The following is a 26,918-nucleotide window of genomic DNA, read 5'->3' as shown; positions in this document are numbered from 1 at the left end:
TTTACGGTTTTCAGTAGTTTAAATGCACAGCAGACTGTCAACTTACTTTAATTAAAACATATATATATATATATATATATATATATATATATATATATATATATATATATATATATATATATATAAGCTTAATATATCAGTGTTGTTATATTTTCTAGTCCTTTGGGTTCGGGGATTCATTCAATTGTTTTAATATAGAATTTCACTTTATCTGTGCTAGGGTACGTGATGGGTGTTGAGGATGTCAGTACCGTTTATGAACAGCCTAATCAAACCGAATCAGATTTTTTTCTGCTTGGTTGCGTTCCTTGCTTCGAAAGGATTTTCTTTTAGATTTTGATAGAAATATTTTCCAATTTTTAAAATGTTACACAGTATGTTTATGAGAATGGTAGCATTAGATACCAGTCAAAGTAGCTTATATTTTAAATCATAATTTGAGGGGAAAACACACTTTTTCTCGCGTACAATTACCCCTTTCTACAGCGAATAGCTTGTATTTATCAAGTAAAGGAAACGAAACAAATACGGGTCTACAATGAAAAAGAAAATGTATATAATAATGTATTTTTTATGAAAATGGGAGTTGGTTGACAGCCTGAGTGTATTTAAATACTGTATTTTAATACAAAGGGCATGGGTAACATCAGAAAAAATATATTGGCATTAGGCCTTGTGATTTTGGTGGTAGAATATACGTTTGTTATTTGTGATGGAATACGCTGGACAAAATACCATTACAATGGCAATACTGGTCATGAACACGTCGAACCGAGAGAAAAAGCCTTTACTTCTGAAGTAAAGGACCCTGTTGCATGCGCCAAGCTGTGTCACACAAACGGTGTTTGCAAAAGCTTTTCCTATCAAGCGGAAACTGACACGTGTTCAGGATGCAGAACACTCCATTGTGATGCAGTAGCCACCGAAAACCCAGAGGACTCTGCAACATCAGTGTTCTTTTCAACTGCCAAGGAGCCCAGTGCACGTAAGTATTAATATAATTAGTTAATTGATCTTAGATTTTAATCATATAAAATACGAACATTGATAGAAAGATACGTAACTATTGTCACTTAAAGGTATATGGCATTATTCAATATGTTGTTTAATCGCTTTCAGCATTTTTTGATCCATCGAACCTGTAATAGGAGTTCTCTCGAATTTATTAATTTATTTGGCAAGATACAGGTTTACGTAATACATCATTCATGATGTTGTTATCTCTAAATCTCCTCTTGAGTTAAATATGAAATTGAATAGTTGCGGACAAAATCGAACAATTCTAATCAATTAAATGAAAATGAGTCAGCAGGTAAAACATTAAACAAGTCGGTTTATATTTACATGAAATGCAAATGCAAATGCAATATAAAACAGTATGTTTACAAATAAGAAGACGGAAAAGTGATGAAAATGCAGTTTATGGTTGTTACTGTTTATATGTTTTGCTGGATATATGCATGCCACAGTTACACTTTACATCCATATTGTTAATATATGTACGAACAATCATATTTAACAAAATAGACAGTAGTAAAAAAGAAAAGATTTGTTGAAAACTTTAATTTAGAAATTGGTAATATTTTGTTAAAATCGTCCTCAGTCCGATAACTGTATCTAAATATCTCAGAGAAAAGCATGGATATCCATGATATTCATCATTGTTCTGTTGTGTATGATGTTAGCCACTTGTATAGTTAGAAAGAAAAGGAAAAACGTATTTTTAGAAATGTGCAATTTTTGCTACAACTTAGTATATTAAATGAGAAATAAAAAATAAAAGAAAAGTATTTCATGTAAATATTTGATTTTATGAATTTATTTGTATCAGTTATGTACTTTTATATTTACGGAAGTAAAAATTTAAGAAAAATACAGCTTCTTCTTCAGTCAGCAAAAATGACATGTGTTTACATGAGACGTTTACACCAATCTTATTTTTAACTCATAAAAACTTAAACAGAGAAAAATATATTTCTACAAAATCAACACCGAACGTTAATAAAATTACAATTTTTACTTTTAATGTTGGTTGACATGCAGCATCAAATCAAAACTTTCAGTAAATATAATGAACATAATTTAAGATATATTTGAACTTAAAAAGATCATACTTCTATCCCTTAAAGACTTTTCCTGGATTTTTTTCTACAGATAGATTTTTTAATACCCATGTCTACTTCAATATTTACGCTGTCATTTTCAATGATCATTAGATTATGTCACCATGCTCGTTTGTAAGCTATAGACAGCATAAATGAATGACTAATTAGAAGCTGATATTCAAATAAGAGAACCAAGAACAGATTAAATTCAATGAAAAATAAGATTTACTGACAAATATGTATTCAAAGATACCAGTTAACAGCGACTTTTAATCCGCTGAGTGAACGGTGAAAATTAGTGGTTGATTGTTTAATTTAATCATCAGTAATCAATATTCCGTACTTAAACACCAGTTTACCTCATTCTGTTTTTTATTCTTATCAAACATGTTATTCTCTGATCTGCTGTGCGCGTTTCGTCTTTCATCAAAGTTTCTGGGATTGTGGCTCGTCAATTTGCCAAATCCCTCAAACTATTAACATGATTAATTTTCTTCAACGTCAATTTTTAGTAAATCTGATAGTTATCGAATACAGAATTTTTGCAAACTTTCACATTGGCTATATGTGCTGAGCGCGCCAACGGTGCAAGAGTTACTTAAAAATAATATAACTCTTACGGAAAAAGTAAAACAAGTAAAATCCTAATTTCTATTGAACACATGGGGCAGTTTACAATTTTATGTCAGTTGGTATAAGTCGGATTTTCATTACTTATGGAAACTTGGAGTAGTTCAGCTATTTAATGTAAACATAAAGTACCGCGCCCAAGGAAAAATCGTAAAGCCATGCGAAATGGTGGTGCTGTGATCATTTACTAGAAATCTGTATTACAAAAAAAAAAAGATATAACCTACTATAGAACATTTTAGTATTCCCATATCCAGAAATTTACTTGATAAATATCTATGCATATGCATTTTGATACTGTGGTTAGAGTCCACCAGTTGTTTTCCATGGATATCCACTGTAACTTTATGGCATGTATGGTCTTCCATAAATCGAAACACGTGAATAAGAAGGGGAAATTCTCAGACTAATTTTGATTTCAAAATTCGTACCGGCGTGTCAACTTGCAGTTTCGATTGACCCTTTGATATAATAATATTTTCCATATTACATATAGATACAGCTGTTCATACTTATAATTATACTCTGTTTGATAAACTATACCTATCCCACATGTTTATACATTATTGCCAAACGGGGATATACTTGGAGTATTATTCAGTGTTCAAAAGCAAGGATATATCCTTTGGTTTGATGGTCCCTGAAAACATTTTATACAAGAGTGCACTCTTTTAATTAACCTGAAAAAAAAAAAGATCTCATAATTTAAGCTTCACCTTGAGAAAATTTACTATGATATTTTATTTATCAAATTTCAGAGAAATGAATGATTTCTTTTTGCAAGTTCTAAATTTTTGGGACTCATATGTACCATGCTTTGTTTATGGACATACGAAAATGTACAAATTTGTTGTTATGCAGACTACTCCTGTAGAAGTTTTCAAGGGAACTGACACAAATAACAAAACTTCATTGTAATTAAGTGATCTTACGCATAATGTTAGGATAAACACTAGTAACAAACTCCCCTCAATAAACGTTTCCCTTCTTCAGTAACAAATCATTCTTTGAGAAACAGGGTCAGGATTGTAATTCATCCCACAAATTTCTACTCAACCCGCCATCGTCACACAATGTAGTTTGACATTCCATTACTTATTAAAAGAAACTTGCGGTATATTACTCTTGAAAACAGAAAAAGAGACAAACACTTGTAGTGATCAGTATGTGCAGTCATTTGTTTGATTAGTGTGTCCCTCGGAGTTGTCTTTAGGGGAAGGGAGCACTTGTATTTTATTTGCCTCCTTGTTCTTCTGTACGTCTGTCTGGATATCCGTCCGCCCATCGGCCTGACTTTGTATTGTGTATGTCAGAAAGTTGACCCAGAGTCATGTACAGGATTGCTATTCAGCATACGTAGTTGGACACCTATATTGCTCTTTTAGGATTTCAGTCAGAAAGACAATCTGTATTAATAAATGATGAAAATGTTTAGGACGCCCTGTTTAAAACGTGATTGTACAAAATGTGGTGTAAGTAGGATTAAGTTGACGGCACAAGAATTGGTTGTGTAACCTGGAACATGTCAGCTTGTGAAGTTAGAAGGTCCTGGGTGCAGTGGTTCGCGAGTAAAGTGCCTTCACGCAAAAAGTTAAATTTGTGACGAACGAACGAACGGACGGACAGTTGAAAACTAATATGCCTCCCTTCGGGAGCATAAAAATTATTTTCCAATTTCCCACTACACAATTGTTTGTGTCATTGGCAGAAACAACAACTACATAATTTTGTAGCTAATTTACCGGAAGGACATGTTGTCACGGTACATGATTACTCGGAGGACTTCAAGTGTGAACTTCAGAACGAGATTCAATCTGATTATTTTTCACGAAAAGAAGTATCTATACATGCATGGGTTATGGGTATATTTTATACGATCTTGTGAAGCCCAAGATCATTTTTAGCGTCAAAACGTCGTTTAAATGACCTTACGTAAATGTACAGAATAGCGTGCGTTTGATGCAGAGTTATGATCCTCGACTTAATCAAAATATGCATTAAGCACCGAGAAGTTTGTGTCTCAAGTCTCAAGTATATGAACTTGTTTGAATTAAATATTTATTCATTGTAAAATATTATGTAACGTTGTGCACCTGGGGTTTTATATGGGATTTCATGCAGCTAGACCGGAGTTATTACCTTTGAAGAAGTAAAAGGTATGCATGAAAAGGCTTTATTTGTGTCGAATATGTCTCAACAAGTATTTAACCTCGAGTCATGAAACCGTTTAGGAGTTTTATTCAACATGTGCAGAAATGCACCGGGGATATTTTGGGAGTTAACATAGCCAGGCAAAAGTAAAGCTCTTGACTCTTAGTCAATATATGCATAAAGAGCCTTAATCCTTTTTGATAGTGCTAGTTTCTCACTGTGTTTGACATAGAGTGATGGAACTGATAAGGATTGTTAAATAGTATGTGAAGTAGTGCACCTGCCAAACCTGACTTATTGTGCATAACATAGTCAAAAATTTGAATTAAGAGTCTAAAATGTTTCTGTTGCGTGTATCTCAAAAAGTGTTTGACCCGGAGTCCTGAAACTTTATAGGGATGTTGTTCTGCATGTGAAGGTATGAAAATGGGATTTATTTTGTATTTACCCCATCCCAACTCCAACCCACATCCAAAACATAATTTAGATGAAAAAAAACTTATATCTATCAGTTACTATTATTTTATGTTTGGAATTTCTGATGACCCATACTCCCAACCTTAGACAATACGTGGCCGAGTGGTTAAGGTCGTTGACTTAAAATCACTTGCCACTCACCGGTGTTGGTTCGATCCTCAATCGGGATGTTGAATTTTTCTTGAATGTGAGGATGTCATCCAGCTGGCTTAAAGAAGGTCGTCGTTTTACCCAGGTGCCCTCTTGTGATGAAATAATGCACAGAGGGACACCTGCGTCTTCATACACCATCAGAGCTGAAAAGTCACCATAATTGTGTCAGTGCGACGTTAAACTAAACAAAATAAACAAACATATGGTAATATGAATGTTTACGTAGTTTTACATTGTCAACAAGTATCATATGACCGTACAGTGACAAGAAGTGGACACAACAGTGTCCTTGGACACACATCTAGTATGATATTACATTTAATTAATAAGAGAAAAAAATCTTGAATGTTGCTTCGCTGAATATCTTATTTGCTTTAATAACAGCTTAAGGATAAGATATCGCCTTAACAATTAAAATGTTGTTACATGACACTGTATAATAAAATTTTGTCACAATTTTATTTTCTATGTCAAAATAGTGGTATTTGTTCACTGATAAGAGGTTGTAAATTATCTGTTTACCAGGCATTTTGTTCATGTACAAGTTTATAAGGTTAGGGATTTCCATTATCATTTTGCAGAAATGATTGATATAGTGTAGTTTGCTTTTAACATGATTGAACCTTCAACATGTATGCAGATTTCAGTAAATAGATAAGCATTAGAATATTATTATTTTTATGGCCCTCATTGAGGGGCGTCATGCAGTTATTGGATTGTTCGTCTGTCCGCCTTCCGATAATATAAGAACGCTTTGCCACAGTTATACAGGTGGTTATTACCGACAGATGAACCCTATTGATTTTCATGTCGTTTGCTCAAAGTCGCGGAGATCTCGAGTTGAAAACAGATTTCCGATCGAAAACTCAACAACACATTAACATACAGTCATCATTCTTCATACGATGATAGCCTGTGGTCATAGATGAGATTGATTACTTTTGGGATCAAAAGGATAAAAGCCAAGGTCACAGTGACCTCGAGATTAAAAACGGTGTCCGCTCAGTAAACATGGAACGCTTTGGCCCACACTTTCAAATTTCGTACGGTAGGCGACATTTCAATGTCGTGGTTACCTTCAGCTAAAGAACGCTTTGGCCCATAGTGATAAACGTCATTGGATGATTACCTGTGTACAGTTGATCACTTCTCTTGTTCACATAGTCAGTATGACAGTATTTCAAAGGTCAAGGTCACAATGACATTGAGACTGAAATGGTTTCTACTCAATAATTCAAGAACGCTTTGACCTATGTCGTTAAACTTTATAGGGTCATTGGCTGCGACCCGTGGGTGACCGTTATTTCTTTGGACGTCCAATGTACAGACGCCAAGGCCACAATGACAGCGAGACCTGTAATGGCTTTCCCTCAATAACTCTAGAACTCCTTGGCCTATAGTCGTCAGACTTCTAAGGATAGTTGCCTGTGATCAGTAGTTGATCCCTATTGTTTTAGGGATATTTTGGTCAAAGACATAAGTCGCAGTCACAGAGAGACTAAAATGTTTCCATTTAGTTATGACTTCTGTGGCCTACTGCCTTTAAACCACATAAGCTGATTGCCTGTGGTCAGTAGATGACCTATATTAGTTTGGGGTTAGAAAGTCAGAGGTTGAGGCCGCAATTACGTTGTCAATGAAAACAGTTTCAGTTCATTAACTAAAGAACACTGTGGCCTACCGTGAACATACTTCTTGGGATGATTGCTTGTGGTCAATAGATGACCTTAATTGGGACGGGCTAAATTCCTGTTGTAAAGCATTAAATGTTCACTAACGCTTCAGAGTGTTTACTACATATGGATGTGCTTTTAGTAAATAATGCCTAGGTCTCAATAACTTTACTGATTTTACGTCTTTTTAGCACGAATATACAAAGAATAAGTAAAGCTTTTGCACCCGCTTATTCGTCGGCATCGGCGTTCCCATTTAGTTAAATTTTGTATGTGAGTTGGTATCTCAGTATCCACTAAAGGCAATGGATAGAAACTTCACACACTTGTTCACTATGATAATGTGACGTACGGTGCGCTGGTCCATAAGTCTATTTTGCTCTTTATAAAAGGGACTGGCCTCCAGATCTTTCGGCAACAAAAAATATTTTTATTTAGATACATTGTATCTCGAAATAAATGCTATATTTCTTAAGAAGGCTTTAAAACTTAATTACTGACAAACTATATGCTACGGAAACACACGAGAATTTGTTGTTTTTACTACTTTTTACGATGAAAATCGAAAAGCGTTTGTAACGCTTTACTCCAGGTAAACTGTCTCGATTATAAATATCTATATTTTGAAGTCATAATTCACTAATTCCGCTATAGCGCTTTTGGTTACGACCACGGGAAAATGTCTTTATTGCCGCGACGGTCCGTGGCTCGATTCCCGCGGTCATTTTTGTTTTCTTGATTCGGAGTTTTTAAAATATTTTAGAAACAAAGGCTCATATTCTAATGTTCATAATATGACCAAACTTCAATTTGCAAGAAAATATATTTTTAGCCAAATCTGGAAGTCAGTGGCTTTAAAGTTATGTCCCCTTTTTCGTCTAAGCAATATTTGGTGAAGATTTTATATGTAAGTTGGTATCTCTGTAACCACATTGGGAATGCATTGAAGCTTGAACACTTGTTCACTATGACAATTTGACTTGCAATATACATGTCATATAACTCTGCTTTGCATTTTCGCAAATTTATGATTCTTTTTCAATTCAGCAATATTTTTGCAATCTGCATCATCATCAAAAGAACAGAAACTTATATTACTCAAAACCGTTGCCCCTATTGTACCTGTTTTTATCTATGGTATCATTATTTAAATTTGTTTAATGATAAGGCTACTGAAATGCAAGCCATGTTTTTCTTTTGTTATTACAGTGAAAATTCTTTCAAACTATGAATAGAAATGATATAAATCGGGAGTTTCCCCGTAATAAAGTGCGTCCATATTGTACTTCAATTTGCCCAGAATATGCAATATGGTTGATTCTGTTATTGCTACTTTGCTCCATGTCATTGTAAAACACATACATAGTCCATAGATTAAGGGTTGTTGTCTTTGACTTTAGCTTGGATTTTCTAAAAATCATTAGTGAGAGCTTTTCTTCTCACCCGAGCGTTGTCGCTACATTTTGGTAAAAGTGTAGCGATCAATAATCAGACTTTTGGCAGATAAAAGAAAAAATATCGAAATCATAATCTACAAAAATACATTTTATACCAATAACAAAAAATGCGACAGTATGAGCCTTTAAATCTTAAATTTTTATTGCATCAAGAAAACAGAAGTTTAAATACAAGTTTAGGTAGAAAACAGTCAACACTGTATAAGCTATGTCCCATTTCTATTGGGGCGTAGAATTCTTCACGTGAGGAAGCCATCCAGCTGGCTTACGGATGGTCGGTGGTTCTACCCGGGTGCCCGCTCGTGATGAAATAGTGCACGGAGGGGCACTTGGGGTCTTCCTCCACCATTTAAGCTGGAAAGTCGCCATATGACCTAAAATTGTGTCGGTGCGACGTTAAACCCAACAAAATAAATAAATAAATGTCCCATTTCTAACCTTTCAGAGCAAATTAACCTGCTTAAAGCAACAAACTATCTTAAAAGGCACATTTTGTCTCTTTCCTTGACTGGCTGCCTAAGACAGGTTTAACTGCACATTAATTCGTAGTGCGGTTAGTTTCGAAGAATTAGTATATTTATTCAATTTAAGTATTATTTGAAGATAATGTATACCAAAAGTCTCTGCTGCAATAAAAAACTATTGCAATAAAAGAAAAATTCGATTATGGAGATGAAATCAGGGATGATATCTACCTTTCTAACTCTCCTGAGCTTTTATTTTGGGTGACTTACTGAGATAGGTGGTTGGTACGGCGTCCGTGGTCCATATCCCGTTGATCTGCCTCATTTGTCAACATTTCATGTCCCCGGGCATTTAGCGATTGATCTGTCCGTTCGTCCGTCCGTCCGTCCGTCCGTATGAACAAGATTACCTACATCCCTAAGAAATGACCCGATTTAGTTCATACTTATAATCAACAATTCTTGTGGCAAGACCTACAGACTGACCTATATTTATGTGAGCTTGACCCTCATATGGCCTTCATCTTCAAATTTTAAACTTGAAAGAAACAACATGTTTGGTCCTACTGCAAAAACAAATACCTTATCTAATTCAATTCAAGCTCACAATCGACAAAATTTGTGGCACGATCTACAAACTGACCTTTATATAGATGATTTTGACTTCTATACGACTATCACGTTCAAACTTAAAACGTTAATAAACAACATTTTTGGTCCTATAGCCCACATAAATTACCTAAGTTGCGAGACCAACAAACTTACCTATATGTAGATTACCCCCGTATTAACCGGATTGCCTACAGCCCACATTAATGAACCAATTTAGTTCAAACTCACACTCCACAATCCTTGCGGTAAGACCAACAGACTGACTTATATAATAATGACCTTAACCTTCATATCACCTTCGCCTTTTAACTTAAACCATAGACAAAGAACAGTTTTGGTCATAATGATCGTAACTGCCTACTAGTCAAAACTGAAATTAAACTACAGAGATGACACTGACCTTCATCCGTCTACGAACCAGACTGCCTATAGCCTATATTAATGACCTGATTTAGTTCATACTCACACTCAGCAATCCTGTTGACAATACCTACAAACTGACCGACATGTAAATGACCTCTATTCTCATATGATCTTTGCCTTCAAACTTTAAACCTTAATAAACAATATTTTTGGTCCTACAGTCTATATAATGACCCAGTGCGGAATAAAGAATAAATAACGTTTGTAAACAAAATCATTGCCACATATCTTACACTACTCAGTTCAATTTCAAAAATTATTGTCTCATTCGACAACAGTTTTCATTGCCAATGACATATGAAATTGAACTGAGTAATGTAAGATATGTGACAATGGTTTTGTTTATTCATTCTTGAAATAACTCTTTTTATTTCGAATATTTGCTTTGATGTGTGTTGAGTCACGTAGAAGTTTTACTGAAATTCTTATGAATGGACATGTTCATTACAGTAGTCTAGTACAGTTTGAATAAGGAAATATGAAAATAGATTACTAAAAGTTACAGCTAAAATTAGTATCACAAATGTCCTTAAAGATAACTGTCAAATTGAAACGGTCATGTTTTTGGGATAATTATTCCCCGTTATAATAGGAGGGATGTAATTTTGACATTATTCGTATCCATTTCTCTGTTATTCTACAGCTGTATATAGAAACGATAATAAAATTTTAAATCCAGTATGGCTTTTGAATACACAGCTATGGCTTCAGGACGACAGACGAACGGACACGAACAATGATAAAACAATATCGATTTTGATCGGGGAATAAATATCTCCAAAACATGCCGTTTTTGATTTGTCTGTTACCTTTTAAATATGTTGAATAATAACTTTTAGCTGTAAAATTTAGTATTGTTATTTCATATTTCCTTATCAAAACAAGGCCTTTTATAAGTCCATCAGTAAAAGTTTCAAAAAACCTTAAAGTTTGAAAGCACAGCAAAGCAAAATTTATCATCGATTGCAAAACGTTTTCACTGCTCAATTGAATATAAATTTGGTACAATAATAATAAAGTTCGTTGGTCATGAAGATTGTTGTAGTGTGGGAAAGTCCCCTTACATTGCAAATATCACATGTATACAACTAGTGACGCTATGTTCCAGTGCTATTACACATGTTACAATAGAGACACGAGGAACATATATATCTAAATGTATACAACTAGTGACGCTATGTTCCAGTGCTATTACACATGTTACAATAGAGACAAGACGAACATATATATCTAAATGTATACAACTAGTGACGCTATGTTCCAGCGCTATTACACATGTTACAATAGAGACAAGAGGAACATATATATCTAAATGTATACAACTAGTGACGCTATGTTCCAGCGCTATTACACATGTTACAATAGAGACACGAGGAACAAATATATCTAAATGCATTTTCAGGAAAGCAGATCGTTTGCTAATAAGTTAAAAGCGTTAAACGCCCTGATATTAAATGTGTCTTAGCTGACACTCTGATTTTAAGTGCCTCCATTGTGTCGCTGTCTCCTCCTCTTGGCCAAAAATACACAGACGGATGTAACCCGCTAACAAATCACGTGATTATACAGTAATAAGGCATTATTTTTAACAACATCCGTACGATGACTTTGAAATCTCTGACTTGTGTAAACTAGGGCAAAGTATATAGACATATGCCCACTTTCGGTTTAAATCTGTCCTATTTCACAACTTGCAAAAGTTCTCACGTCAAGAAATGTCTTCGCTCTGCAGATCGACCTGCATACATAAGAAGTTTAACCAATTCTGTGAGGAATAACATTGCCCCTTTTTGACTTAAATTTGTTACAGAAAGTAAAAGATAAACGCATACTCTGTCTTTTTTTACATTTCTCGTGTAGTTCCGGTAATTAGCTCCGCCACGGAAGTATCACTGGCTCTATTTTTTTTTAACTCACTTCCAGAAAGAAACAGAGTCATTGTTTAAAGGCCGTGATGTACTGCAGATATGTTTGAAATCAGTGTAAAGAGAAATATTAATTTATCGAGATTATAGTTTCATAAATTGTAAAACCTAAGTATAAAAATGAAACGAAAGCTCTAAAAAGTGTTAATCATACAATAAAAATCGATGCGTAAGAAGATGTATTAATCCTTAAATGTCAATAAACATAATACAAATAAGTTACTTCCATATGTTTTCATTATTATAGTATTACGACGTTAATCTAAATAAGCCCTATTAACAAGATGAAAAGAGTCATAGAACACAACCAAGGAAAAAATTGCTGACTTTATTGACAGAGGATGTTCGGGAAAACATCAAAGAAATTCGGATATGAAGTTAAATCATTTATTCCTCTGTTACAGTTTCTCCCGTACGTTACTCTGTTACAGTTTCTTCCGTACGTTACTCTGTTACAGTTTCTTCTGCACGTTACTCTGTTACAGTTTCTTCCGTACGTTACTCTGTTACAGTTTCTTCCGTACATTTGTTACTCTGTTACAGTTTCTTCCATACGTTACTCTGTTACAGTTTCTTCTGTACATGTGTTCCTCTGTTACATTTTCTTCCGTACGTTACTCTGTTACAGTTTCTTCCGTACGTTACTCTGTTACAGGCTCTTCCGTACATTTGTTACTCTGTTACAGTTTCTTCCGTACATTACTCTGTTACAGTTTCTTCCGTACATTTGTTCCTTTTGTTACAGTTTCTTCCGTACGTTATTCTGTTACAGTTTCTTCCGTACGTTACTCTGTTACAGGTTCTTCCGTACATTTGTTACTCTGTTACAGTTTCTTCCGTACGTTACTCTGTTACAGTTTCTTCCGTACATTACTCTGTTACAGTTTCTTCCGTACATTTGTTACTCTGTTACAGTTTCTTCCGTACATTTGTTACTCTGTTACAGTTTCTTCCGTACATTTATTACTCTGTTACAGTTTCTCCCGTACGTTACTCTGTTACAGTTTCTTCAGTACGTTACTCTGTTACAGTTTCTTCCGTACATTTGTTACTCTGTTACAGTTTCTTCCGTACGTTACTCTGTTACAGTTTCTTCCATACATTTGTTACTCTGTTACAGTTTCTTCCGTGCGTATGGTAAAAAGATCTGACGTAGAGTATATTGGAACATTAGAGGTGTTTCATAATAAACAGTGAACCCCAGTGTTTGCCGACAGTTTTGACACAAAAAAGCAATGGTTGTTTGCAACATGCTCAACTTCACTTGGTAAAGCTAACACTTATTTCATATATTACATACGTGTGCATACTAAAGTGCAGAATGCAATATTTTAGTAAGGAGTAAAGATTGGCAGGTATAATATTATTATGTTAAATTAATAATTTGTTTTACTCCCTGATAATATCAAACGATTTAAATTATATTCAGTATAGATCTAATCTACATTCTTTAGTAATTGATTCTAGCGAAATACATTGTTTTAATGAACAGAACAGTCTGTTCTGTAATGTAAATCTTTAACAAACACAAAAAAACAACAGTATATCATATATCGTTACTTAGGCAAAGTATTTATACTAATGCTAAAACCCCATGTTAGGAAAATAAGATTTGAAAATATCACCGGTAAAGTCTAACTTGTATAACATAAGCACATTTAAGTGTTTAAACTTTATCCCTTCTGACGGCATATGATTCTGCCTTTGCGACCAGTGCATGCTGATCTATATCTGCACTATTCGCTATTCAGTCAGTTAATTTTCAGTGAACACCCAGAATTGAAGAAGTCAAAAGTTTTTTCCGCCGCCAGAAATGTATATTCAGACAAAGAGCTTCTTTGATTCAGATCAGTCATGTTGAATGTCCGTTTTTATTGTGAGCAATGTTTTGTGAGCTAATGATCTCAAAAAACAATTGAGGTCATCTACATGTCATGGTAATCTAGATATATTAAATCTAATGTCTATAGTTTATGCAAACTAACCACACTTTCCTAGCCACAATCCTAACAGATGTAATGTAACCACATTTCTATTTACTCAACAAACTCTCACTGAACAGCTGATTATTTATTTAAATGTTATGTACGCAGATATTGATGACGTCATACACATCAACCTGTTTTACAATCTAATATTAAGAAAAAGTATAATTCCACAAATCTCCGATAATCGTGGTAATCCTACATCACCACAAACTTATAAAATTACTGTATTTAAGTCAAGTGTACATAATGAAAGGCGAAAATTGTAGAAATAAAAATGTAAACAAAAGAATCGTGTGAATTTGGTCACGGTCATCGGAAATGGTCGTAACTTACGGTGTGTTACGAAGATGTTCAAAACGTGTCACGTGTTCCAAATTTTTTTTTTCTTATTTTTTGGAAAGTAATGAAATATATATTCATAAAAAGAATATTTTATCATTTAAAAAAGTATAAGTGTATCACAAATCTACGAATAAAAAAATCTGTGCAGGATCGGAAACCTGTCACGTGACTTGCCCCATGTCTCACGCGCGAAAAAAAATTAGTATACAAATAAACCCACCGCCTCCTGGCGGCGGGTAATGATAGACCAGTCCACTTTAGAAATTTAGCAGGGTGAAGGTTACCGATTTATCAACAGAGCTGTGCCTTTACGGTTTTAGAATATTATTCAATAGAAAGAGTTCATTTTTTACATATTTTGTATATGAAAAGGTAGATTGAAAAAGAAAACGTCAGGAAGTTGATAAGGAAAATTAACACCAATAATAAAAAGTTCCAACAATGTAATTTTATGGAAAGCAATTATTATCCTTGCGTTCGATGTCATATTTCACTTTCCGCACAGTTTCCATGCAGAAAATTTCAAATGAGCGCGGGTGTGAAATCGTTTTATCCGATAAACTTACAAAGAGTATTTCAGTGTTATCTTAACCTTTACTCTGCTAAATTTCTAAAATGGACTGGTTTATCATTCAACTTGGGCAGTACCATTTACTATTTGAAGGGGTGATCATTGAAAATTTACTGACTGAATAGCGAACAGTGTAGACCATGATCAGCCTGCACGGACGAGACCATGGTCATGCAGGCTGATTATGGTCTGCACTGGTCGCAAAGGCAGAATCACTTGCCGCCAGCAGGCTAAAGGTTAATACATCCAAACTATTTTTGATATTATTTTACCAATGATTCATTACTTTAAAATTGATTCTGTAAATGAGACAAGTTCGTTCTTTTTTTATTTGCTTATTTGTTTGAATGTAAAAAATGTATATTCAAGACTGAGTCCAGAACGTTCATGGTAAGTAATATACTGTCGAGAAAGACAAAATGTTTCGGAATGATTTACCATAAACGTTCAAATGCATTCAGTCAGTCGATTGAAAAGTGATGTTCAAAAGTAACAAAGTATTAGCTGCTCATAACGTGCCAAATAAAAAAAAAGTGAATAAGGAAAGATTTTAAAGTCCTATTCGTTATTGTTTGAAATTTAAATAGAGAACAATGAACTTGAATTTGTAACTCAAAGCTACATGCTGCCATCTGAATAAGATTAAACATATCCCTAGAGAAAACATACACATATCTGTTCTTTCAATGTTTTTTTTTTATTTCAGGGCAGTAGCGAGATCGAATTCTGCCGACGCGCCAAAGGAAACAACGCCAATACGTTTGGATGATTTTTCATGCACTGGGTCGGAGAGAAGTCTTTCTGAATGTCCTCACTATTTTGTGGGCGAAAGCGATTGTAGTCTTGGCAGAATTGCCGAGATAGGTTGTATGCCAGGTATAAATTTACGACGACTTTTAACATGTATAACATGTATATATAACATGAAATAGACAAATAGCATTTTAAAAATACAAGTTTTATTCAATTGTAGTATGGTCCTAAAATTTAGATGTCTTTGTTCATTGAGTGAATGCAGATTTTTTTTATTTTCTATATCAAAGTTTCATGAAACCTGACGCATTCACATTTTGTTAAAGGTATTTGCTGTCGCTAAGATAATGCATTCCTATAGTATTAGTCAGGTCAAACTGATCTATGAAAAGAACGCGAAAAAGATAATTATCATATCCGTATGTGTGCACATATAATAACATAAGATTCTAATCAACCTTACATGCCGTGCTCGATTAATCAAAAGTGAATTAATCTTGATATTTCTGCAATTATTTTTGTTTCGACGGGCTGGTTAATAAAGTATTTAAGAATATATTTTGGAATGATAGAACGCAACATTGCAAAATAATCGCAGATTTGCTTTGATTGAGTCTGTTTATAAGAGGTTAGGAAGTGTGTAATATTTCTCATCCCACTCTTATATTTTTATTATCACTTTGATTATCCACGGTCCAAAAGAACCAAACAATATAACAACACTGAGCTGGGGTTACTACAGCTAAAGATATAAATACTTTTAAACAATCTTTTGAAGCGCTTGATATATTTTTTTCATCAAATTGTGTCTGTAGCATTCGGATGATGGCCTCTGTACAATTTCTTTAAACGGACACACTTGGTCCCACTAATGAGAAGCTTAAAATAAAAATACTTTTAAATCACTTTTCCCCTAAACACAGATGTTACTATTCATGATTCACTTTAGTGTGGTCAGATAGTCAAGGTCAGTAAAACGTGTTTATGGCTCCGCATATAAAACATCTGGTCATTTGTCTTATATAATGTGAATATTTTAGAGGGCATGGACGGTAGCATGCATTTCCACTACCGTCCATGAACAGTCTCAATCAAACCGAGCCTGCAACATACACATTTTTGTCGTGTTGATCAACCTTTGGTGTTTCAACTTTTTCTATTTTTGTTTTATCTTTTGGCACGGGAGTAGCTCGTATATAGGACACACGATGGGATATGTTACAATTATAACTGCCAAGTAAATTTCATCGCAGAATAACATATACGTTATTTTTCCTATTATAAACGATCACAGAATGGACTCCGTGATCCTAAAAGTTTATAAGGCGTGTAAGCCATCTCTAAACTGTACTAATTTTAGTCCCCTTACGGTGAAATACCGGAGGGGACTCTTGTTTGCCTCTCTACTTATCCGTCCGCCCGCTCATCTGCCGCTCATCTGTCCTCCAGTCATACAAAGTGGAATCCTGCAATAACTTTAAAAGTAAAAGATATTTTTCATTACACTTGAAACATGGATAGACAGAAATGGAAAATACGCACGTCCTTTTATTTTATTTTTATTATTATTATTTATTTATTTTTGCTATGGCAAATATGTGGTTGATGTAGCAATAAAAAGTCAAAACATGAAAAAAGTGGATTCTGGGGTAACTTAATAGGTGAAAGAGATTTTTTCATAATTTTGTGAATAGACAGAAGACAAACAGAAGAACATGTAAATTATTATTTTTCCTTCGTTTGTCCTCCGGTTCGTCCAATTGTATTCACAAATGACAGATTCTATCATTACTTTAAATATACGATAAGTGTTTTTCATGAAATCTGGGCATACATAGAATGCAATATAGAGTATACATAGAGTATACATATAATTTTGTTATCTCCCTTTGTCCATCAATCCATTTGTCCGTCTGATTGTCCATCCATCAGTCAGTCACAAAAGATAGTTCATGTGTAAACATTAAAAGTGCATTTTTTTCGTTGATTCGTTGATCAACCATTTCGTTGATGGGATGTCTGGAAAATATGAAGTTTCTTCGATAAAGTTTCGGTGTTAAAATATTTGCTTCGTACTGTAACAAACGGGACAACTGTCCCTTACGGTAGTGAAATTCCATTTCTGGGCAATTTTTTATGTATGAATTGTTTAACTTTTACAGCCTGGCGAGTCCGTCTCGCCGGTGCAGACGACAGTTCACGCAGAGGACGTGTTGAAATAGCTGATGAAAGGAAACAGTGGGGCTCTTTGTGTGACACAATGTTTGACAAAAATGCTGCTAAAGTTGTGTGCAAAATGTTAGGATACCAAACGTAAGCATCATTTTACTTTACAAAAACACACTCATCTGATTGCAAATTATCAATAGCAAATCCTGAAATGAGAATATAACGTCTGATTTTCCTTTTCGTTTTTTTAATCACCAATTCAATATTCTCATTAAGAGCTAGGTCCATGTTTCGGAGAAAAAAGTTCGAACATCACCAAATCATAGAAAGAAAGAATTGTTTTACATAAAGATTAAACAGATTTAAAACATTATATTATTCCTCTAAAACAATTGTCAATTTACTCATATCTATATTTAATTCCGGAAAGGGACTGCATGAAGGGGCCACACTGCCGGACCGTTCAACGCCTTTAAAATCAATTAAACTTACTATCTTTCAAAGCTGTTACATGCCCTCGATTTGATGCATTTTCAACAATGTCTTAGTGCTTAAACTTTACATAACAAAGTTAAACATCGTCTTTGACAATTGTTTGCTTTTTTTTCGAATGGCATTCTTTATTAAAAGGGTATAACTCTTCTAAATATTTTATGTATCCAATTCTACGGGACGGAACGGTAAAAACATATGTTTGACAGAAAAATTGTTTGTAAAGTTGTTGTTCGTTTGCTAAACATTTCTGTAGTTTTGTAATATACTGCTAAACCTTAAAAGCAAGCGATCTAATGTTCACTTGATTCTAGCATCAGAATGTACTAAACTGTCCAAACAAATATAGAAAAATACACTTTTTGACTCGTCAGTCGTATTTTAGAAAGATTTTGTTTTAATTAAAAAGATAACTGAGATTTTAAAGAGTAGGAATAGCAAAAAACAATTACTTTCATAAAATAAACACAGTAAATGCTGAAATCCTGAAATAATACCTACTGACTGTTCAATCAAAAACATTCGTGGGAGACTTATTTCGTTGGATTTCGTTGTAATTGAATTAATCCACGAATTTCCAATTTAATCCACTTTGGAATCCACAAATTCATATCCCCATGAAATAGCTGTTAGAGTTGAAACGACGAAGGTCCATGACAACAAATTTAAACGATTTCACTGTTATTAGCTGTAAATCAGCAAAAACCCTATACAATACATATACTTAGTACTAATGATTTATGTTTTAGATCGAGTTCACACTATGATGTCGGTGCCGTTGATGATGAGGGAGCGTTCGTCATTGATGTACTTAAATGTATGGGGACAGAAGATTCCTTACAGTCCTGTCGTTATATAGCTAAAGAAAGCTGTGATAAAAAATCAGTCATTACAGTTGAATGTCTTTAAACAAGTTGCCACTTGTTGAATTCAATTTAACTGTTCTGGAAAAATAAATTGACATAACAGTTTTCAAAATAATGTTTTGCTGTTCTTATTGCCGTATTTGATTGATTACAATACTGTACAATCGGGTGAGATTAAATTTGAGAGCATTGAACGATGTCTTAATTTGTTTTGTTTGATTTGAAATAATTATGATTTTTAATCGATTTGTTGACCGTTCTCCTTCACCCTTCGTCGTCCTGAGGAGAAGAGAGTCATTGACGCACTAAGCGTGATTTAGGAATAAGGAGAAGAGAGTCATTGACGCACTAAGCGTGATTTAGGAATAAGGAGAAGAGAGTCATTGACTCACTAAAGCTGATTTAGGAATACATATTTCTTTATTCTAAAACATAAATAATAACTAAATCAATATGTTTACAGTATACTGGTTCGAGTCGTAAATTCGGCCAGGTCATAAATATTCGGCCACCCACTTAAAAGCTTTTTTTGGAGCTAGATGCTTGAGAACGAATCTGTTTCATCACCAGCGCTTGCGATAGCAACAAAGTCTGCAAAATCATCAAGTTGAGGTGAGTAGAAAAATAGTTGTCCTTACCTAAAGTTGTTTACTTTAAACAGCAAATATTTTGTCTCGCGGGTCGCGTGACGTCATCGCACGCGCTCGATTATACTGAGGCCCGGCAAGGGTTAATTCAAATCTAAACTCTATAAACTATTTGCAGACGATATTGATTAGAGATAAATATTAACAGTTTTCACTCATTAAACTTGTTATTGAATTAAGTCCGTGTAATTTTGAACGCGAAATCTCATTTTCCTTTCCAATTTGGTTGCCATTTCAGCTATCGTCACGCTGTCATTTTTTTTCAATTTAGGGGAGGTAAATCTGTTGTATAAGCAATATGTGAATATATCTAGTTGCTGCCCTTCCATTGTTAGGCTCTATATTTTTATTCAGAATGCCTTACCATTACCGAACATATGACACTGAATCACTGCAGATGGCTGCGGCGGCAGTACAAAGAAAGCTCATGTCTGCCAGAAAAGCAGCTGTAGAGTTTAGGGTGCCTCGGTCAACCCTACAAGACCATGTACGATTTTCAATGACGCAAAAGGAAGGGCCAGTTTGTCGTGAGCCAGGTCGAAAACGAGATTTGAGTGCGGATGAGGAGACGTCACTGGCTGAGTACCTTCGATATATGGCCAGTCAAGGGCTCCCAGCAACCAGGGAAGTTCTGCGGCAAAAAGTCGTAGATATCATACTGTTGTCAGGTATTAAAGACACATTATCATGCAAACTCCTTTTTTCCCAGAAGCATACGTCTGTGGAACAGTCTCCCCGTGTCTTTGCAAGCTAGTCCCAACTTAGAAGTATTTGTTGAGCAGCTACCACCCTTCTATCAGTTCTAATGCAACTTCCTGCTTTTACTTTTTAACCCGACCTGTAAAATAGTTCTTTTACTCTATCTTTGAGATGCACATAATCTCTGTATTCTTATTATTTTTAACATAGACATAGACATTTAAATTTATGAGTAAAACTTCCTTTTGTATAACGGCGCTCAAGTTTCTAAAAGGCGTTCGGACCTTTTTTGATAGGCTTTATTTTCTTTCTTTTTTTTTGGCCTTAAATGCATTGCACGTTTTTTTCAAGTTTTGGAAAGTTAAATTAGATATGAATATAATACCTTTACCCGACATTTATTTAAAGGTGGCAAATCGAGAATAAGTACTGAGAGAGGCCCAACTGACAGATGGATTCGGCAGTTTCTAGAGAGACACGGTCTCTCTGACAGACTTGCTGAGAACATAAGCAAGGCCAGGGCGTCTATGTCAACACCTGCAGTAGTTGATGAGTTTTTTGAATTCTTCAGAGAAGTAATGACGCAGTATGATCTCCTGGACAAGCCTGAAAGGGTACTTTGAATCTTTTGTTTCCAAGATAAAGGACTCATTTTGTTCATTATTTAAAAATCAGATATGGTGAATAGTCTGCAATAAGAAGTCTTTAACCTATTGCACTGCTATTTGACAAGTACATCGTTGCATACTACTATTGTTTCAGATATTCAACTGTGACGAAACTGGCTGGACCGGGAAAGAGAAATTAGCCAAGAAGGTGATCGGTCCTAAGGGTGGTCATCTGTGCAGGGCTCAGAATACTCCCGGAAGCCACATCACAGCACATGTCTGTGTTTGCGCATCCGGCAGGTTCTTGCCAACACTCGTTGTTTACCAGGTATGTTATACTTGTACAAGTGAACTCATTATTCGGTGATCCCCATGGACTTTACCTTTTTAAGGGGCCTCCGTGGCCGAGTGGTTAAGGTTACTGACTTCAAATCACTTACCTCTCATCGATGTGGGTTCGAGACTCACTCGGGGCGTTGAATTCTTCATGTGAGGAAGCTATCCAGTTGGCTTACGGAAGGTCGGTGGTTCTACCCAGGTGCCAGCTCATGATGAAATAATGCACGGAAGGGCACCTAGGGTCTTTCTCCACCATCAAAGCTGGTCGCCATATGACCTAATCCTGTGCCGGTGCGACGTTAAACCCAGAAAAAATAAATATTACCTTTTTAATAACATTATTTTCAGGATGTTTTACTTAAAATATTCATTTAATAATTTTCTACACAGGGCTCCTTACCTCACAAATCTATAGAGGGTGTACCAGACACATGGCAGTTTGCGGCTACAGAAACGGGCTACCTTAACGCAGATCTATTCCATCAGTGGTTTACTAAACTTTTTATTCCTCATTGTGGAAAGGAGAGGCCAGTTGTGCTGATAATGGATAACCACAACAGTCATGTGTCCGTCAATACAGTGAAAGACGCCATTGACAATGATATAGTGCTAGTTGGTCTGCCAGGCAACACGACGCATATCCTGCAGCCTCTAGATGTTAAGGTAAAATGTTCAGAAAATGTCTAAATTTATCAACTGAAACTAAAAAACTACAATAACTACTATAGACCATGCGTAATTTTACGCAGTTCGATGTATTTTTCCGACGCCGACAAATTTTATGCGTCGTGTACTTGTATTACATGTTCTAGAAAATTCTATCCGTGATGCCTCATACATAAACTTGCTCCAGCTAATGAAATCCTTTTTGTGTTAAAATTCTATAAGGTAAAACTATTGCAGGTGTTTGGTCCTCTAAAGTCACGAGTGGACACGATCTGCAGCAACATGCCATTCGCCCGTCGAGGAACGAGGTTGTCCAAGATACACTTTCCTGCTGTACTCAGACACGCCATGGAACAGGCCACCCCTGCCTCTATTCGGAAGTCATTTGAAGTGACCGGCCTATGTCCATTAAGCAGAGCTGCTATTGATACGTCACAGCTGCTTCGACCAGCATTTGGGCCTGTTGCAGTTGGAGGTTTGTCTGATCTTTTTCCCCAGTATGCGGTTGTAATGAATACATTATGTTTTTTTTTCGTAAAGTTAGTTTGTGCATATGATGATTTTTTTTACAGGTGAATCTACAATCTCTACGACCTGCCCTACCTGCGGCCATTTTGTGACGAATCCACTGGTCACCATGGGAATTGTGACAGAGCCGTTGGCCAGAGTTCTCCTGCCACCACCAACCGCCCCGCTGACAGAGAAGAAACAGTCATCTAAGAGAGTTGAAAAGGGCCGTGTACTTAGTACACAAGAAATCCTTAGTTCATTGCAGGCAAAGACTAAACACAATATTATTACATTACATAGACGTACACATAAAACATAGATATTATGTCTCTTAATCCTCTCCTTATCCGACCTTCACACATATACAGATTGTTTTGATACAACAGTTGCGCTATATGATTTTTAAGATAGGTAAACTATGATACATCTGTAACATGATTTCTGAAAGAAGTATTGAATAAAAACATATATAGTAATGAGGTTTTTTCCTATTATTTTTGCTCTTGTAGTTTCGTAATCAACAAAATGTTTGCTTTTATGAACGTATTATTTAAAAACAAGTTCTTTTTAGGAAAAGGAGAAGAAGGAAGAAGAAAGGAGAGCAGCTATTGCAACGAGGAAGTTAGAGGCAGAGAAGAGACGAGAGGCGAAGGCAAAAGATGCAGAGGAGAGACGTTTGAAGAGAGCAGAGGAACAGACAAAAAGGGCCGAGAAAAGAAAAAGGGAGGAAGAGGAAAAGGCAGAGAGGAAGAGACTCAGAGAAGAGAGAAAGGCACAGAAGGAAGCAAGGAGTTTGAGAAGAGAGATAGTTGTTATCGATGAATTGAGAGCCTCTATGTATATTTGTAACGTATGTGGCGGACGTGGCAGAAAGGACGACGAAGTAAATGGTGTTGAGTGGTATGGTTGTGATGGATGTGAGGCTTGGTACCATGATGGATGTTTGAGTGTAAGGGAGTTGGAGTTTGTCAGAGTAAGTTTGGATGAGAGAAGTGATTGGCTGTGTAAGTCATGTAGTGCTTGCTTGTATGAGGAGTAAATGGAGTGTCTTGGAGGATCGATGTTTTAAGTAGGTGCAAAGAAAGTTGTTACTTTTATTTTAAGTATTGAATTATTAATTTACTAGTTTACTAGTTAAAGTGATTGATTGATTGATTGATTGATTGATTGACTGACTGACTGACTGACTAGTTTACTAGTTAAATTGATTGATTGATTGATTGATTGATTGGTTGATTGACTGACTGACTGACTGACTGATTATTTTTATAGTATAAAATGGAAGTGTGGAACCTAAATAAAAAGTTACTGAATACATTAGATCTGTCTTTCTTATTTTCGAAATGAATATAATTAGACTATAATTTCAATCAAATCTGCGCGACATGACTTAATCACAACACTTAAAAACGTCCAGGTAACTTTATGTGGTAAAACTAGCCACTCATAACGGGCCTCGATCTATAAATAACTCAACGTATGGCTATAAATAAACACACATATTCAGATAACACATCAAACTATTTTTAGAACATTCTATCACGCTTTCTCTTTCCTACTTGGAGAAGAAGGATACCTTTTAAATCTCCGTTGGCAAATATTTCCCACGAGGTATGCTATTTTAAATTGATTGCATTTTGTTGAGAAAAGAATGATTTTGGCTGTAGCATTGATTTATTTCCAAAACAATGTTGAAAATATGACTAACTTTATGTTTAAAAAGTGGCCGAATATTTACAACCTCTAGATGGTAAAATGTGGAGGCTGAACGTGTCCGCTATTTTTAGCACGGTTTTATTGTTTACCATACTGTAAACGGTCCTTAATGATAACAATCAATGTTGCTTGTATTAAAGCACATATGGTAGAAATTTTGTACAAATCCGTTACATAAAGAAAGAAATATTTACGAAAAACCGCAAAAAGTGGCCGAATTTATGACTCGAACCACTAGTTCATTTTAATTTTATTTTCTCCGGTTTATTAAGTGAAACGATTTCTAAATGTAAAAACTATACATTATTTCTCAGTAGGACACGAATATAAGAAGCGACAGACTCGCCCTAATTCTTTAATGCATGTTGTTTTAACCATGATAAGAAGCGGCCTAGATTTAAACCATATGTTAGTAAAAGTGACCTATGAACCATACACAACCAATACTGATACTTTATTCGTATTGTATCATTACAGAAAATTAATAAAATATCATGAAATGAAGCATAAAAATTCTAGCTAAATGCATAGAAATAAAAACCTATGATGCTGAAGATATCATGATAGGCACATGTATAAGAACTAGATAATGCAAAGTGCTAGGCAAGTCCAGCTACAGAAAATCCGAGGCTAAATGCACAAGGAATTTTCGACGTAATAATGATGATGATCTAAATGAAAACCAAACTAAGAATCCAAATCACGTGCAGGAGAATACATTATTATAATAAGTTCTGTCTGCAAAAACATAACATTTGTACTGCGTTAATGTAAAGTTTCATCCTTCTTTGAATAGTTATGTAACTGACCTTTAATTACAAAATATAATTGTTGACTTGATCTTGACACGGTTTGATAGGTTTGGATTGGGTAACTTGTGCAACGCAATGGTAATGCATCCAAGAAAATAACTGCACTTACTCAATAAAAAACCAGTGGTTTGTCGGGGATCATGTCTGTTTCAACAGACCGAAATGTTAAAGGTGTGTGTGTGTGTGTGTGTACGTGTGTGTGGTGTGCGTGTGTTGATCGTGTGTGCGTTTGCGGAGGCTGCGTTTTAAGAACGTGGTTTTCCCTGTTGGATATTCTTCCCTATTTTTTTTTTTTTGTAGCAAGTGATCCACAAATATAAATGCACCAATGCTTGACAACTGTAAGCACTGTTGTATGACTGATCACCAGGCAAGTAAGTGTTTTATAAAAACAAAATATGTTACATTTACAAGAAAACCGGACATATAAAAAGCATGTGCAAATTAAAAATAGCCTATGTACTGACCTACAAGCACATTGTATTTTTCAACTTTTGACGGATCACTGACCATTTGTCCGAAGGGTTGGTAAACCCTGTTCTAAAATTATGCTTATTTAGTGACCAACCGAGAAATTGAGCTTGGATTTTTGCGGTACAATCATTGCATCAAAAAACATTTAACCCTTAGCCTGCTGGCAGCAAGTGCTTCTTCCTTTGCGACCAGTACAGACCAAGATCAGCCTGCACATCCGTGCAGTCTATGCTAGTAATTACGTACACAGTATGCCATACCGAAATGCAGAAAGTGTGTTGAGGGAAGGGGGAGGGGGAGCACCAAATATTTTATCAAATCAATGTTCCCATTAAATCTGTACATTGAACATCATGTCTATTTATATGATAACCGCATCCAAACAATCATTTATTTAATAATATCAGATATTTATGTTTATTTACTTTCAAAGATGACAATAAGAGTTACTCCTCTTTTCTTTTACATAATCCACTGGAAGCCAACGTTTACAATAATATGCAACAGTTATTTTTTCCTCATTGAATTTGTTGGGTCTAACCCGAGACAGGGCAGAAAGTTATCTTGATGAATAGCGTAGTTAACAATCCAGTCATAAAGTGTGAGTGAATAGATCAACACATAATTTTACTGAATAGGTTTTACTCAATCTGACTAAAGTACATCTCCTATTACGCTACGCATAGGATCTGAAAACGACCTATTCATTGCCTCGTTCTGACGGCCCATTCACTAGCCAATCAGAGCCTAGCTTACAACATCTTGCAAATCTACCTGTAGCATTGACTTTTGATATTTACAATTCTTATGTCGTAATGTATCAAATAGCCGGTTAGCTCAGTCGGTAGGCCACTTGCTTTGTAAGCGAGGGGTCCCGGGTTCGATTCCTGGAATAACTGCATATTTTTCTTACTCTTTGACAATCGAACAAGTCGTCTGATTGGATAACATAAAAATAGCAATAATGGAAATCCAAAATATACAGAAGACGAATGTGAATGGGTCGTTCTCAGATCTTCGTTTAGAAGATCAAGCACTTTAGTCAGATTGAGGTTTTACTTACCATTCTAGGAAAGCTTCCCCTTGATATCACCAGTCTAAAACGAAACAACCGAAGTCTAGGACATGCCACTCCGCCACTCCCAATGTACTGTTTGATTCGACAGTGCTTCTCATGCCACTCATGCACTCATAGT

At 35.3% G+C, this 26,918-nt stretch overlaps 2 protein-coding genes across 3 annotated transcripts; both read left to right on the top strand.

Annotated features, from left to right (window-relative positions):
• Positions 1–302: 302 nt before the first annotated feature.
• LOC123535156 (neurotrypsin-like) lies at positions 303–19,434 on the top strand. 2 transcript variants are annotated; one of them, XM_045317708.2, is made up of 5 exons: positions 303–985; positions 13,191–13,337; positions 15,678–15,847; positions 17,887–18,037; positions 19,135–19,434. In XM_045317708.2, exons 2-5 carry the CDS (start codon positions 13,306–13,308, stop codon positions 19,292–19,294), a joined length of 513 nt encoding a protein of 170 aa, XP_045173643.2. In that variant the 5' UTR covers positions 303–985; positions 13,191–13,305; the 3' UTR covers positions 19,295–19,434. The 2 variants fall into 2 exon arrangements, with proteins under 2 accessions (XP_045173643.2, XP_053374849.1); XM_053518874.1 differs by lacking the exon at positions 303–985 and adding an exon at positions 5,169–5,304.
• A 289-nt stretch (positions 19,435–19,723) lies between these two features.
• LOC123555061 (uncharacterized) lies at positions 19,724–23,974 on the top strand. The gene is made up of 8 exons (XM_053520197.1): positions 19,724–19,863; positions 20,253–20,566; positions 21,006–21,211; positions 21,360–21,533; positions 21,935–22,207; positions 22,448–22,685; positions 22,783–22,985; positions 23,292–23,974. Exons 2-8 carry the CDS (start codon positions 20,254–20,256, stop codon positions 23,757–23,759), a joined length of 1,875 nt encoding a protein of 624 aa, XP_053376172.1. The 5' UTR covers positions 19,724–19,863; position 20,253; the 3' UTR covers positions 23,760–23,974.
• The last annotated feature ends 2,944 nt before the right edge of the window (positions 23,975–26,918 follow it).

This window comes from Mercenaria mercenaria, chromosome 12, assembly GCF_021730395.1.
Source record: "Mercenaria mercenaria strain notata chromosome 12, MADL_Memer_1, whole genome shotgun sequence".
NCBI classification, from domain to species: Eukaryota; Metazoa; Mollusca; class Bivalvia; order Venerida; family Veneridae; genus Mercenaria; species Mercenaria mercenaria.
The sequence above is the reverse complement of the archived record's forward strand: the minus strand, read 5'-3'. Positions and strand labels throughout refer to the sequence as shown.

Excerpts from the sequence above, each read along its gene's own strand:
- LOC123535156 (XM_045317708.2), top strand. The coding sequence starts at position 13,306 with ATGGTTGTTTGCAACATGCTCAACTTCACTTG. Across the intron at positions 13,338-15,677 it reads AACATGCTCAACTTCACTTG|GGCAGTAGCGAGATCGAATT; the intron begins GTAAAGCTAACA and ends TTTTTATTTCAG. Across the intron at positions 18,038-19,134 it reads AAAATGTTAGGATACCAAAC|ATCGAGTTCACACTATGATG; the intron begins GTAAGCATCATT and ends TTTATGTTTTAG.
- LOC123555061 (XM_053520197.1), top strand. The coding sequence starts at position 20,254 with ATGCCTTACCATTACCGAACATATGACACTGAATCACTGCAGATGGCT. Across the intron at positions 21,534-21,934 it reads CAACACTCGTTGTTTACCAG|GGCTCCTTACCTCACAAATC; the intron begins GTATGTTATACT and ends TTTTCTACACAG. Across the intron at positions 22,208-22,447 it reads TGCAGCCTCTAGATGTTAAG|GTGTTTGGTCCTCTAAAGTC; the intron begins GTAAAATGTTCA and ends AAACTATTGCAG.